Here is a 12,245-nt window from a genome sequence, read left to right as displayed (position 1 = left end):
TTGATTTAAAAAAAAAAATCAAAAAGTGGGTAAATTAATAATAAATTCGGTATAGAAAAATTAGGTATTCATGTAATTATTTTTTTCCTCAGTTAAATTTACAATTATTTTTTATATCAGGTATATTTGATGAAACATTCCAATTAATAATGCCTAATGCAATAATTATTCCTAATAATTACAATTACCTTATGTGAACATATTATCTGTGAACATATTATTACCCATATATATTTGTTAGGCTGAATAAGATTAACAAAGTGATAAACTTGTGAAGAAGAAAAATTAAAAAGAAAACATTTGCTTCATTTTTAGAGAGTGAATGTTCATTTTTAAAATGGAGAAAATAGAAAAGTGAAGTGAAAAAATAGAGTGAACTCACAAAACTTTTTCCTTTTCAATAAAATGGAGAGAAAAGTTTTATACAAATAAATAAAAGTGAAAAGACTAAAAAAATTTATATTAATAATTTAGAGGTAATGTAGTAATTTTACAATAAATAAATTTTCTTTCCTACCAAAAAAAAAGTTCTTACACTTTACTTTTATCCATCTAATTTTCTATATATTATTTCGTCTCTGTTTTCTTTTCTATGTACCAAACATAGTGTAAAGTTGGTGGGTCTAGAGAGATTTCTTACCCAGTCCTGCATCTGCTTTCTAAAATAACGAATTTTGGTTGTCCCTTCACCTTTACCTATTCATTCAATGCTATAGGTAATGTTAAAAAGTGCAACAGGATTCACATTTTTACTAGCATAGAAAATTAAGCATTTTTGAGACCGAAAGCTCACTCAATCTATAATAATTGAAAACAGGAATGAATCATTTGATCCCTGAATTATTGACCCCTCCGAATTGTGGCCCCCAAGCATTTTGGCGTTACATAAATCCCCTTAAACTATTTCAATCAATAAAAATAAATTCTTATGTTATCTTTCGCTCAAAAAAAAAAAAAATTTCTTATGCGACATTATTTTTAAAGTATAATAAATGCTAGCAACTATCATTACTGCAATGAACAGCCATCGTTGTTGCAATACATGCCAGCAGCCATCACAAAAGTTGGTTTAACTTTTAAACACTAATATTATTTTTAAAAGATAATATATGCGAACAGTCCTTACTTTTAAGAAGCATGGAAGCAGTCATCACTTTGGCAATGTATGCGAGCACTTATCATAGATAAACACTCAATTGTTGAATGAAAGATAACAGAAAGGTCCGCCAAAATGTTCAAGGAGCACAATTCGATGAGGCCAATAATTCAGTAGGCAAGAAAGCTATTTCTTCATCATCATATTTGCGGTAAGGATATTAAAAGTGAAATTCTTTAAATTGTTCTAAAAATTACATTTAAATACTTAAATATTTTTTTCACAACAGAAGTTATTTTTAAAATACATTCATTCATTGAAAGGATTTAAGTTGTTTTATAAGTTACATAAGTACCCAAGTTGCATCTATAAATAAAACTAAATTTGAAAATCTTCATTAGCTTTTTTTAATAAAGATCATATATTTTTGTTATTTTGATTTTGAATGTTTAAGATTAATATAATCTAATTTTTCATTTCATTTTTGTTGCAGCATTTTTTTTTAATTTTTTCTTTTAAATTTAATTTTAGAAAAATTGTTTCTATTTTTCTCATGTAAGAATCAAAAGATTTGTAGAAATTTATATATGAAACTATTTTAAAAAAAAATTAGGTATATATGTAACTTTGGTTAAAGTTAACTACTTTCACCATAACTAATTGAATTTTGGATTAAATTCAACGGTAGTATTAATAGCTACAACAAATATGTAACAATTTTTTTTAACAGGGACAAAATATATTTTTAACGTTTGAAAAAATTATTTAGGTATTAAATACAACTTTTAAAAAATACCTCGCAACTTTAAGACCCAATAGGAGGGTCTAAAATGACGAGATATCCCCATGGATACAATTACAAATCCTCTCATAAATAAAAAATAAAAATTATGTCGAGCAAATATTAATAAATGATATACTACTTAAGATACCATCATTATTTTAAAGTAAATATGAAACATCATCTTATTCTAGGCAAATTAATCACATCTCAGTAGAACTAATCCCTTCGATTCGACTTATTCAGCCGTTAATTTGCCCCAAGTATGTTGATGAGATGCGACACAGTTCCCCAATATTTGTTTCCAAGCATTATTCATACAGGAAATCTGGCTTAGAAACTTTTCTTCGAAATATTTCCAGTACTCATATAACCTTTAAGACAAAAATGGCCCCATGAAATCAACAAGTACAATTTCCTCAATATTAATAAGAAAAGAAATTCCAACATAATGAAAGCTTCTTAAGGCAATGAATTCATTACATCTAATCTAATTATAGAAGTCCTTTACCAGTGGTGACCTGACCATTTTGAGTCACTATACTATACTATACTGACAACGAGAATTTCTTCTTAAGACAGACTTGTTAAGAGGCTCTTGACATGTGGGTGGGGTGATGTACCTCAACCTGTAGCTGTTCCACTCTAGTTGTACACCAATCCAAAAAAGCAGAATATCATGTCTTGCTTAGCTCTAAAATGATTAATAGGGAAAAATTTACCAAGTGTTAGAGACAGGTCGGCATGTTGATCTGCTCCGCTGATGGGATAATGTTATCATATTTATGTAAAAATATCTTGTAATGCAAGTGTGTAGCTGACACCAAGCTTAAGTTAGTTTGCTACAATTGTATGGTTCATGTTTCGTGTTCTATGGTGGACACTGGCCAAATGGTTTAAAGAGCATATGTTGAGGTAGCAAATTGGAATGACTTCAAGCCTCAAGAGTGAAGTAGTGTGCGGTCAAGATTCAATCGGTAGTCCTTAAAGAGGTAGGGTTGATTTGGGGCAGAACTTGGAGAACCATGTTGGAGAGCCGACATTAGCAGGAGCCAGAGCACGACTCCATGGTTTTGAATGATAGGCGATCATTGGCCAATTTAAAAGAGACGTGACTCCTTCCTGATTTCGTGAATGAAATATTTATGATAATTCCTACCTATAAATAAGACTCATTTATGTATTTTCAGTACACTCAAACTCTTTGAAAAGCGATAGAGAATTTATAGTGAAATAATCATTATGGATTGTAACGCTTAGCTATCATTGACCAATTCAAAAAAGACACGACTCCTTCCTAATTTCGTGAATGAGATATTTATGATAATTCCTACTATAAATATAATATTCACTAGTGGGGTAGGTCCTTGTTTTTTATTGACGAAAATCTGCATCAACAAACCTGCCATTCTAAGGTCCCTACAAACTTGCAATTCTGATGCTTCAACCAATATTGTTTTATGCCCGTACTATTAGTATACCATAATAGCCGATCATCCATCCAGTTAACACTTATTAATTTCTAGGTGTTAAAAAGTGAAACCAAGGAATAACCTCGACGTTTAGCAATGGTACAATGCTAACCATATCCAGAATAAAAAAAAGGGCTATTCCCTTCCATAATCACTCTGCTTTTCCCTAATTATCCATCTTCTCCACACCTAATAGCTTCAATTCAATGGGCAAACAAGAATTCGGTTTCAATGCTTAAAAATTCACGTCATAACAAGGTAACCATGTTGTTGTATGAGAGTGACCTGTGAGTACATTCCTAAAAGGTCTGTTAGAGAAAGGCATGATAGAAGTCAGCTTCGTCAATGTTGTCAGGCCAACCAAAAAAAAGACCTAACACCTTCCTCGAATTATAACCAACTGAAGATGAAGAAACAACCCTAGTATATGTCAGAACTGAAAATTTACCCTTAACTAATGTAATTCACTCTATCTGCCATATTACTCGCAAAACTCTTGGAAGTGTAACAAATGCATCACTCTAGTCTATCCGCCATATTACTCCCAACTGGCAGACAGAAGATATTGCAACTTGGTACCAAATATACACACCCATCATATTGTTATGACCTACATGCTCAGAAGTTAAATAAACAATTTAACTAAGAAGAACTGTGAGATGAGTTTCTATCAAATATTTCAGCAATTTTACAACCACTCCTAACAGGAGCACTGATCCGACATTCCTTTTTAAAACCAAGAGCAAGGCCTGGCCTATATAATTTTGATTTTCCTTTACAACATACATACTAATTAATGCAAAAGTTGAACATTGTTGACAACGGGAAACTGCTAAAAGCTCCGACAATAATTCTAGGGGTAAATAATCTCACTAGATATTTGCACAAAGGAAAGTTATACTTACACCCAAAATATTATAAAGACAACCCACATTAAAAATAAACAATATGATAGGTGTATAATGACTAAATATACTCACATATAATATAAAAGTAAGTTCATTGTATTATTTTAATTAAATTTATATTTGAGATTATATAAAATATTTATGATTTTTTTATCTAGGTAATTATTTTATTAAAAAAAATTCAAATTTATCATTTAAAAAACTTTAATTCTCAAATTTTAATAAATGAGAGAGACAATTTTATTTTATTGTTTTGTAAATGGGTGTACAAATCTAATTTTGAAAGTATATGGGGTGTAATATAAATAAATACATTTTTCTAATTTATGGAATGAGGGGTATTTAGTTTGGGTATAAATATAATTCGCTTGCAGGAAGCATTCCTAAGCATAGAACTTTGCTTTTCTTTTGAAAGGATCCCAACAGCCAAGGATAATATAAATTTCCACATCTTTCAACAAGGTCATAACTCTTTACTAGCTTATTTTTTGCAACTAAGAAAAGATAACTAACAGACAACTCCAGGGTGTCACCAAATTTGAATCTTACTGATCAAGTACATATTTGTCACCGTATACTTATTTAGCAAGGTTAAAAGAGAAAACAGACCTAAAATGTTAAAAAATACAACCACTTTCCTACAAATTATTCTGAGGCTGTAAGGTTTGAGGAACAAAATTTTCTCAGCTTAGCTTACAATATTTCATACAAGTTCACTGCCGGCTACAAACTCAATCCTTAGTACAGTTAGATAGGCTATCACAATTCACAACTTTATAACTGAAACACTAAGTTTGTCATGATTTTGTAGCTGGTGCACTAAATCATTCAAGCCACGAAATTTTACAAAAGTAGTTGCTACGTTCAATAACACCTAAAAGCATTCAAATAAAAAAGAGGGCGAACGAAATACCAGTTTAGATAACAATAACATGATGAGGTCAATCGTCAGAAGCTTCGGAGGGCTTCACACCAAAAGGATCGTGGGTAGGACCGACGTCCTGTCCAATGTGGCGCTGAACTAACCGCTGCAAATCAGCCATGACTTTGTGTTCACGCTTTGCCTTCTCCTCGTAGTTAAACATAGCCAGGGCTCGTTTATCCTCAGCACTATAAACTTGATTTTCTTTTCTTATACGAATGGCATTCATTCTCTGGTGCCTGCTTCCACTCATCACATACCCAAGACTCTCAAACTTCTGAATCTCCTCAGCAGAAAGACCCACTTCACCTCTACGGGGAATACGCTTCCCTTGCTGAACATACTGAGCAATGGCATCTCCTTCACCAGGTCTAAGCGCACCACCATAGCTTATATGCCCTTCAGCTCTGGGCAATGGCGCCGGCCCAACCATAGGTTCGTTATCCAATGCAGCAGGCTTCTTCTGGGCTTCAATCAATTCCTTGAATTTCAGGGCCTCCAAATCTGTTTCTTCGTTCAACTCTTCCACCTTTGCTTTACTATTGGCATCAATTTCAGAATCCAAATTCTCCTCCGAATGCTGGGAACTCCCACTCTCTATATCAGAGCTTTTCTTCTTACTCCGCGTAGAACGTGAAGATCCAGATGAGCTCTTACCCTTTTTCGACTTCACGTGTTCATCCGAAAAGCTACTCCCTTCAGAATCAGAATCCTCGCTCTCAACCCCTTCGCACTCGTCGGAAATACTACGCCTACTCTTCCTCCGGCTTCTTTTTCTTTTACTACTTCTCCTGCTACTCTTACGCCTCCTCCTCCTTTTACTTCTCGATTTCTTTCTCCGTCTGTCACCTTCTTCCTCATCCGATTCACTCTCGCTCTCGCTCTCGCTATCGCTACCACTATAAGATGATTTTTTACTTCTACGTTTCGAACCCGAACTCTTCCTCCTTTTCTTCGATCGCGAATCGTCAGATCCCGACACAGACTTGGGCTCAGAATCAGACTTCGGTCTCTCCTTCTCGCCCGAATCGCTCTTCTCCCCAGGATGCTTGCCCAAAATTTCATCAGCCTTGTCCTCCAATTCCGAATCCTCGTTCTCGTTCCGGGGAGGGCTAGGTGTGACATTCCAAATGCAATTCTTCAACATCTTCCTCATCTTCTGCCTCTTAAGCCTCCTATACTCCTCATAGTTCAGCCCCTTCAGCTCCTCATCCGAATCTTCAGACTCTGATTGTCTCCCATTGCGGTACGGTAAGTCTCTGCCTCTATGGTCCCCGCCGCGCCCGAACTTTTTAGGCAAAGCATCTGAACCTCCATTAGACCTAGGGCTTCGTCTACGGTTTGCATAAGCAGGAGACCCAGAACGGTCACGACGTCGATCGTGGCGATCATAGCTGTCATAGCTAGGGCTGCGGCGATGACGGCGGCGGTATTCGCCGGAACTGTCAGAGTTTATTTCGATCCGTGAACGGAGTCTTCTATCGGGAACCTCGATGGTCGACGATGGTCCACCCATTAGGGATTAGGCTACGATGGAATGAAGAGTGTAAGGCGGTTTTAGCTGTGTTGAATTAAATCAAATAAAATATGAGGGTGAGAGAGGGTTCGCCAAATCTAATAATCGGGCTTGGCTCTGTGCCTCCCTGGTTGCCTTATAACCACCGCTGTAAATATGGCCAGCCCGGCCCGTATCATAAAAAGCCCGAAAAAAATGGGACGTGCCGTGTAAGCTCGTCTAAAAATAATGAAAATTATATTTTATATGGATTTTTAATTTTTATTTTAAAAAATATGGTTTTTTTTTTTTTTCTCCCTTAACTTTTTTATGATTTTTTATTCTTTTTTTTATTATTTTTACAGTTTTTTTCCGATATTTTTGTTAAAATGTCTTATTATGCCATATGTTTGTTTTTTTTTTTTTTTTTAAATCCAATGGTAGTTATGTAATTTTATTTTATTTAATTTTTTAAAATTTTACAAAGGAAGTTTTTATATTACTTTTTTATGTTTACTTTACTTTACCTTTCCGTTCACCTTTTTTTTTTTCCCGAGTCTTCTTCTTCTTCTCTTTGTTTTTGCATGCATTTGGGTTTGGTGATCAGCGTTGTTGAATAGCATTTGGGGTGATCGGAGTTGTTTTCGATCATCTGAGTTGTTGAATAATAGTTGGGGACGACTGGAATTTTCTGAAGTTTTGGCTAACAGTTATGAAGGCCATCGGTATACGTCGTTCTCCTCGAACTCCGACAATTCCTGCCGACAATGCAATACCTAACATTAAAATATTTTGGTTTCTTTCTTTTGTTTGGGTTTTATTTTGATTTATATTTTTTTTCAGTGTTTTGGTTTGGTTATTAGTTTGTTTTTTGTTTATTTGAGTTGGTCTCGTATATTTTTTTTGTATGTTGTTTTCATTTTTTATATTTTATGTTTATGTTTTTTAAGGGATGTAATGTTGGTTCTTCATCAACAAGTGTTGATGGCGGTTTGCGTTCTTCCCCTCAAGTTAAAGATTCATCAAGGATCAAGAGAACTGCTGCTGGAACAAAGAAAGAGCGTCAGAGTAGAGTTAAGGTACCTAGTTACTTTGATTTTGTTTTCCATGCTTATATGTATGTTTTTACCTTTTGTTGCAACTTTACCTTAAGGGAAAAACTTATATGATATATGTAATTCCCATATATATGATTAATATCCTATGCTTTCATCTTGATCTCAGATTACTCTTATATTCTATCTCGTTCTTCTTCTGCCCGGAAATATGCCTTCTTAATGTAATTCACTCATATATGATATATATATATATATATGATGAAACTGGCTCTGGATTGCTGCAAGTGCAAGTTTAGAGCATGCATTTATATATATATATACAAAAATATATAAATGTGTGTGTGGTTTTGTCAATAAAATAATGATAAAATTTGCTCATACACCTTGACGTATACTATTGGTTACATACATACAGAGTACTACACTTAACAAAGTTCAAAGCAACTAGGTAACTAAGAAAACATACATATAAACAAAGTTCAAAGTACATACTACTGGTATTGTTTTCTTTTGTGGTCCCTTGTTTCTTTATATGATTTAAGTGTATGATTATGTTTATTATGTTTAGTTTTTTGTAATGTGTTCTCATGTGGTCCCTAGTTACTTTTCAATTGATTTACTTTTATCATTTGTTGTCATTTTAATGTTAAGTTACCCTGTTTTGTATGTTATCCACTTTTCTTTTTATTTTTTTATATTTTTTTTGGCTTTTATAGGTTCCGAGTTAGTTGTTGATGTTTAGTTTTTTTTTTTAAAGTTCATAGTTTATATGTGTTTGGCATTGCTTTTATTTTGTGGTGCCTTTTTTCTTTATATGGTTTAAACGTATTATTATGTTTATTAAGTTTAGTGTTTTGTAATGTGTTATCATGTGGTCCCTAGTTACTTTTAGGTTGATTTTCTTTTATAATTTTTTGTTATTTTAATGTTAACTTTCTTTGTTCTGTATGTTTTCCACTTTCCTTTTTATTTTTTTTATAATTTTTTTGGATTTATAGGTACTGAGTTAGTTGTTTATGTTTATTATTTTATAATAGGTACCTAGTTACTTTGTTTTATTTTCTTTTTTTTCCCTTTATATTATTCACAGTTTCTTTATTATGTTTAGTGTTGTGTAACCCTTGTGTAATTGGTTCCCATGTTTTTTTTAGGATGCGCACTTCAAAATTAAACCTGATAGGCGTTTTGGTAGTAAAGTCCAACAGTGGAATAAGCCTTCTGTTATTAGTGAGGTTAAGGGAGTTTTAAGTTTGAAACAAAAAGCGATGTTTCGAAGAACCCCATTTGGTCACTTTTTGGATATGTCTGATATTACATTTCAGGCACAGTTATTTCATAGTGTTTTGCTTAGGGAGGTTCATCAAAAAAACGAAGATTCCGCGTTTTGGTTTAAATTGGGTGGCAAATTAGTTAGGTTCTCAATCAGTGAGTTTGCCCTCATTACTGGTTTGAAATGTGTGGGCAGTGTTGACTTTGGCATGTTTAAAGAGGCTGATTTAGGGCTTAGGAAATTTCTTTTTCCGTTATACGAAGGTAAACCCAGGAAGGAAGAAAAACTTAGGAAAGAGGAGGTTGCATGTGCGTTTAATGATAAAAATTTGAAGAAGAAAGGTGATGAGGTTGTCGTTAAGTTGGCTATTGTTCATTTGTTAGCCAATTTTTTGTTTAGGACACAAACTGAGACTTGTGTTGACAACTCCTTCTTTGCCATGGTTGATACTAATTTCGTTGAGATGAAGAAGTTTGCTTTTGGGAAAGTGTTGTGGCAAAGAACTAGGTGTGTGATGCGAGCAGTATTGAAAGATAGGAACGCCATGTATGATTATGTTCCTAGGAAAGCAGATGGGCCACTGGATAACTATAGTTATAAGTGCTATGGTTTCCCTATTGCTTTCCTTATATGGATATATGAGACAATTCCTTCTTGTTCTCGAGCGTTGTGTAGAAGGGTTAATTGTTTGTTTCCAAGGATTCTGAATTGGACAAGCAGGGGAAGTGTGTCATATCAGTATTTTGTTGATAAGTTCTCTTGGAGGAAGAGGTAATGATTTTGTTTTTTGTTTTTTGTTTTTTTGTTTTTTGTCATTCACTTCTATTTTTTATTATGTTTGTTTTATATTTGGGTAACTAGTTACTTATTACAATTATTTTTTGTCGTTTGTTTTAAAAAAAATTGATTCTTGCAGTATGATGTTAATGTCATAATCCCTACTAATGAAGAAATGAGATTGCCTATACTGAGAGGGTTGTCTTTTGAGAGCAAGTTTTTGCCAACAGATCCACCTGATGATGATGCTGCTAGTCCATCAAATATGCATCAGGATCTTATTGCCATTCAATCAAAATTGGCTGAAGTGCAAGATTCCCAGAAGTGTATATTGCTTGCAATTTCTGAATTGAAGGAATCTTTCGCATCTGATTTTGCTTCTATTATATCTTTGTTGGGTGGTATTAAGGCATCTATGGCAGCTGGTAATCATAATGTTGGTGGAGAGTTTGAAGATCCTATGCATGCTGAGGCTTCTTCTGAGGTAACTGGTTACTATTGTTTGTGTGTTTCCCTTTTATGATGTCTAATTTGGTTCTAATTTGTTTTAAAATTGCTGGTTTTTGTATTTTTAAGATTTTTTTTATGGCCATTCTTCTGGGGGTTACCAAAATGTTGATATTGGTGAGGAGTTGGGGGCTGATTTGGAGCATTCCGTTCAGATTGCTTCACAATTTTTTACTACTGATAAAGTAAGATTTTATTTTCCTTTTATTTATTTAAGCAATTGATTTATTTCCCCCTTGTTTTCTTGTTTGTAATGAAGTATTGGTTGTATATATTTATTTCTTTTTTAGGAGCCAATTAAAGTTGACTCAAGTGTATGCTCAAGTCCTCGAACTCCCACATTTCATGTCTCTAATGTAATATGGAGAGTTATTAATGATTCGATTGAGAGGCCACTTAAAGAGAGTAGTTCCTTGGAGGATAAAAGTAAGTGGTCAAATGTGTTGTATGATGATGCACAAGCAGTTGATAATGGACTGATTTTGGGAAAGAAAAGGCAAGCGAAGCCGAGCGCTGTTGTAAAGTCTCATTTCTTAACAAATTTTGGATCTTCTGAAGTTGGAGTGAAACAAAAAAGAAAGAGGACGATATTGGATAATATTTGTCAATTTTCCAATGAACTTGGTGATAATCACACTAAAGAACAACTGTCTGAGTTTGGCTCCTGGATTAATCGTGATTTGAATAAAAGGAACAAGTATGTACAACCATTAATTGTTGTTAAGTTTGTTATATGCGTAATATGTCTGATTAATTTGTTAACTTTTTTATTTTGTTTTTTAATGTATTGTTCAGGTTCAAAAAATATGATGATAATTCCGTGAACCTACCAATTAACTTCACTTTTGTCCATATTTCTGAGAAAACTTGGTTTCATAGCCTTTATTTCTCTGGACAATTCGTTGATTCATCAGTGAGATTCTTCCTTTTATTTTATCTGTTTTTTCATGTTGGAGTTTTTTTTTTTTTAAAGGTAATAAGTCTAGTGATCTATTTATGCTATATATTATGATGTTACTGGGTAACCAGTTCCCTTACTGTTTGCTTTGTTGTAGTTTATTGGGTAACTGGTTACCCAAACATTGTAACTGTTTTTGTGTTGATGATGGTCACCAGTTAACCTTGTGTAATAAAGTTTTCTTGACTGTCATAGTAGATTGGTTTCTACACATATCATTTTATAATCATGTATTTTTTTATTATGCAGCATATTGATGTGATGATGTATTACTTGAGGAGAAAGGTTACATTGTCTAAAGATTTGAAGAGGAGAGTATTTACGACTGACACTTGTTTTGGGCAAAACATAGTGTTTATGTATGAAGATTTTAAGAAAAAAGGTAGTGATGCATTTAAAATAGATGAGAGTTGCGTTGCTTTGAAGATAATGAAAGGGGAATCCATGTTTTGTGCAACTCATTGGAATTTGCTTGATGATGTTGTCATGCCTGTTAATGTGAAGGCTCTTATGCACTGGATTTTGTTGCACTTTAATTGTAACGCCCTGGTTACCCCAGAACAGTTACGGTGAACAGTGAACCAGAAATTTGACTCGCTACCCGAGTCCCTTGGTTAAAAACGTGATCTAGGTACCATTAACAGGTTAAGGTGAAAAACCAATAAAAAGGAAATGGTACATTTCATTAAGTAAATAAACTGCTCATGAGCCTTTTAAAATGTTTACAAGTAGTTCGTAATACAAAAGAGTTGCTACAGTTCCAAATTTACAATCCCCGCCGGCCTAAGCGGCAAAAATAGGGTAAACCCCTAGTCCCTCTGAGAACTCCTTGATCGTGGCGGTCAAGCGGCCCTGTATGTACATCACCTCGCCCAAGCTCTCCACTCAAGGCTGGCCAAGCTTTTCCTTTCCTTTACCTACACCACATATCACCCATGAGCCAAGGCCCAGCAAGAAAACACAATAAAACATGATAAAATATCAACAACGATCATAATAAC

The 12,245-nt window shown here is 33.9% G+C and overlaps 1 protein-coding gene across 1 annotated transcript; it reads right to left on the bottom strand.

The window, feature by feature from the left end:
- Window positions 1–1,836: 1,836 nt before the first annotated feature.
- LOC133791767 (uncharacterized) lies at window positions 1,837–6,817 on the bottom strand. Its single transcript, XM_062229682.1, has 2 exons — window positions 5,171–6,817; window positions 1,837–2,251 (listed from the first exon to the last, which is right to left on the bottom strand). The coding sequence occupies exon 1, from the start codon at window positions 6,693–6,695 to the stop codon at window positions 5,199–5,201; it is 1,497 nt and encodes a 498-aa protein (XP_062085666.1). The 5' UTR covers window positions 6,696–6,817; the 3' UTR covers window positions 1,837–2,251; window positions 5,171–5,198.
- Between the last annotated feature and the right edge of the window lie 5,428 nt (window positions 6,818–12,245).

Source organism: Humulus lupulus, chromosome 1 (assembly GCF_963169125.1).
Source record: "Humulus lupulus chromosome 1, drHumLupu1.1, whole genome shotgun sequence".
Classification (NCBI taxonomy): Eukaryota; Viridiplantae; Streptophyta; class Magnoliopsida; order Rosales; family Cannabaceae; genus Humulus; species Humulus lupulus.
This window is presented reverse-complemented; position numbering and strand designations above follow the sequence as displayed.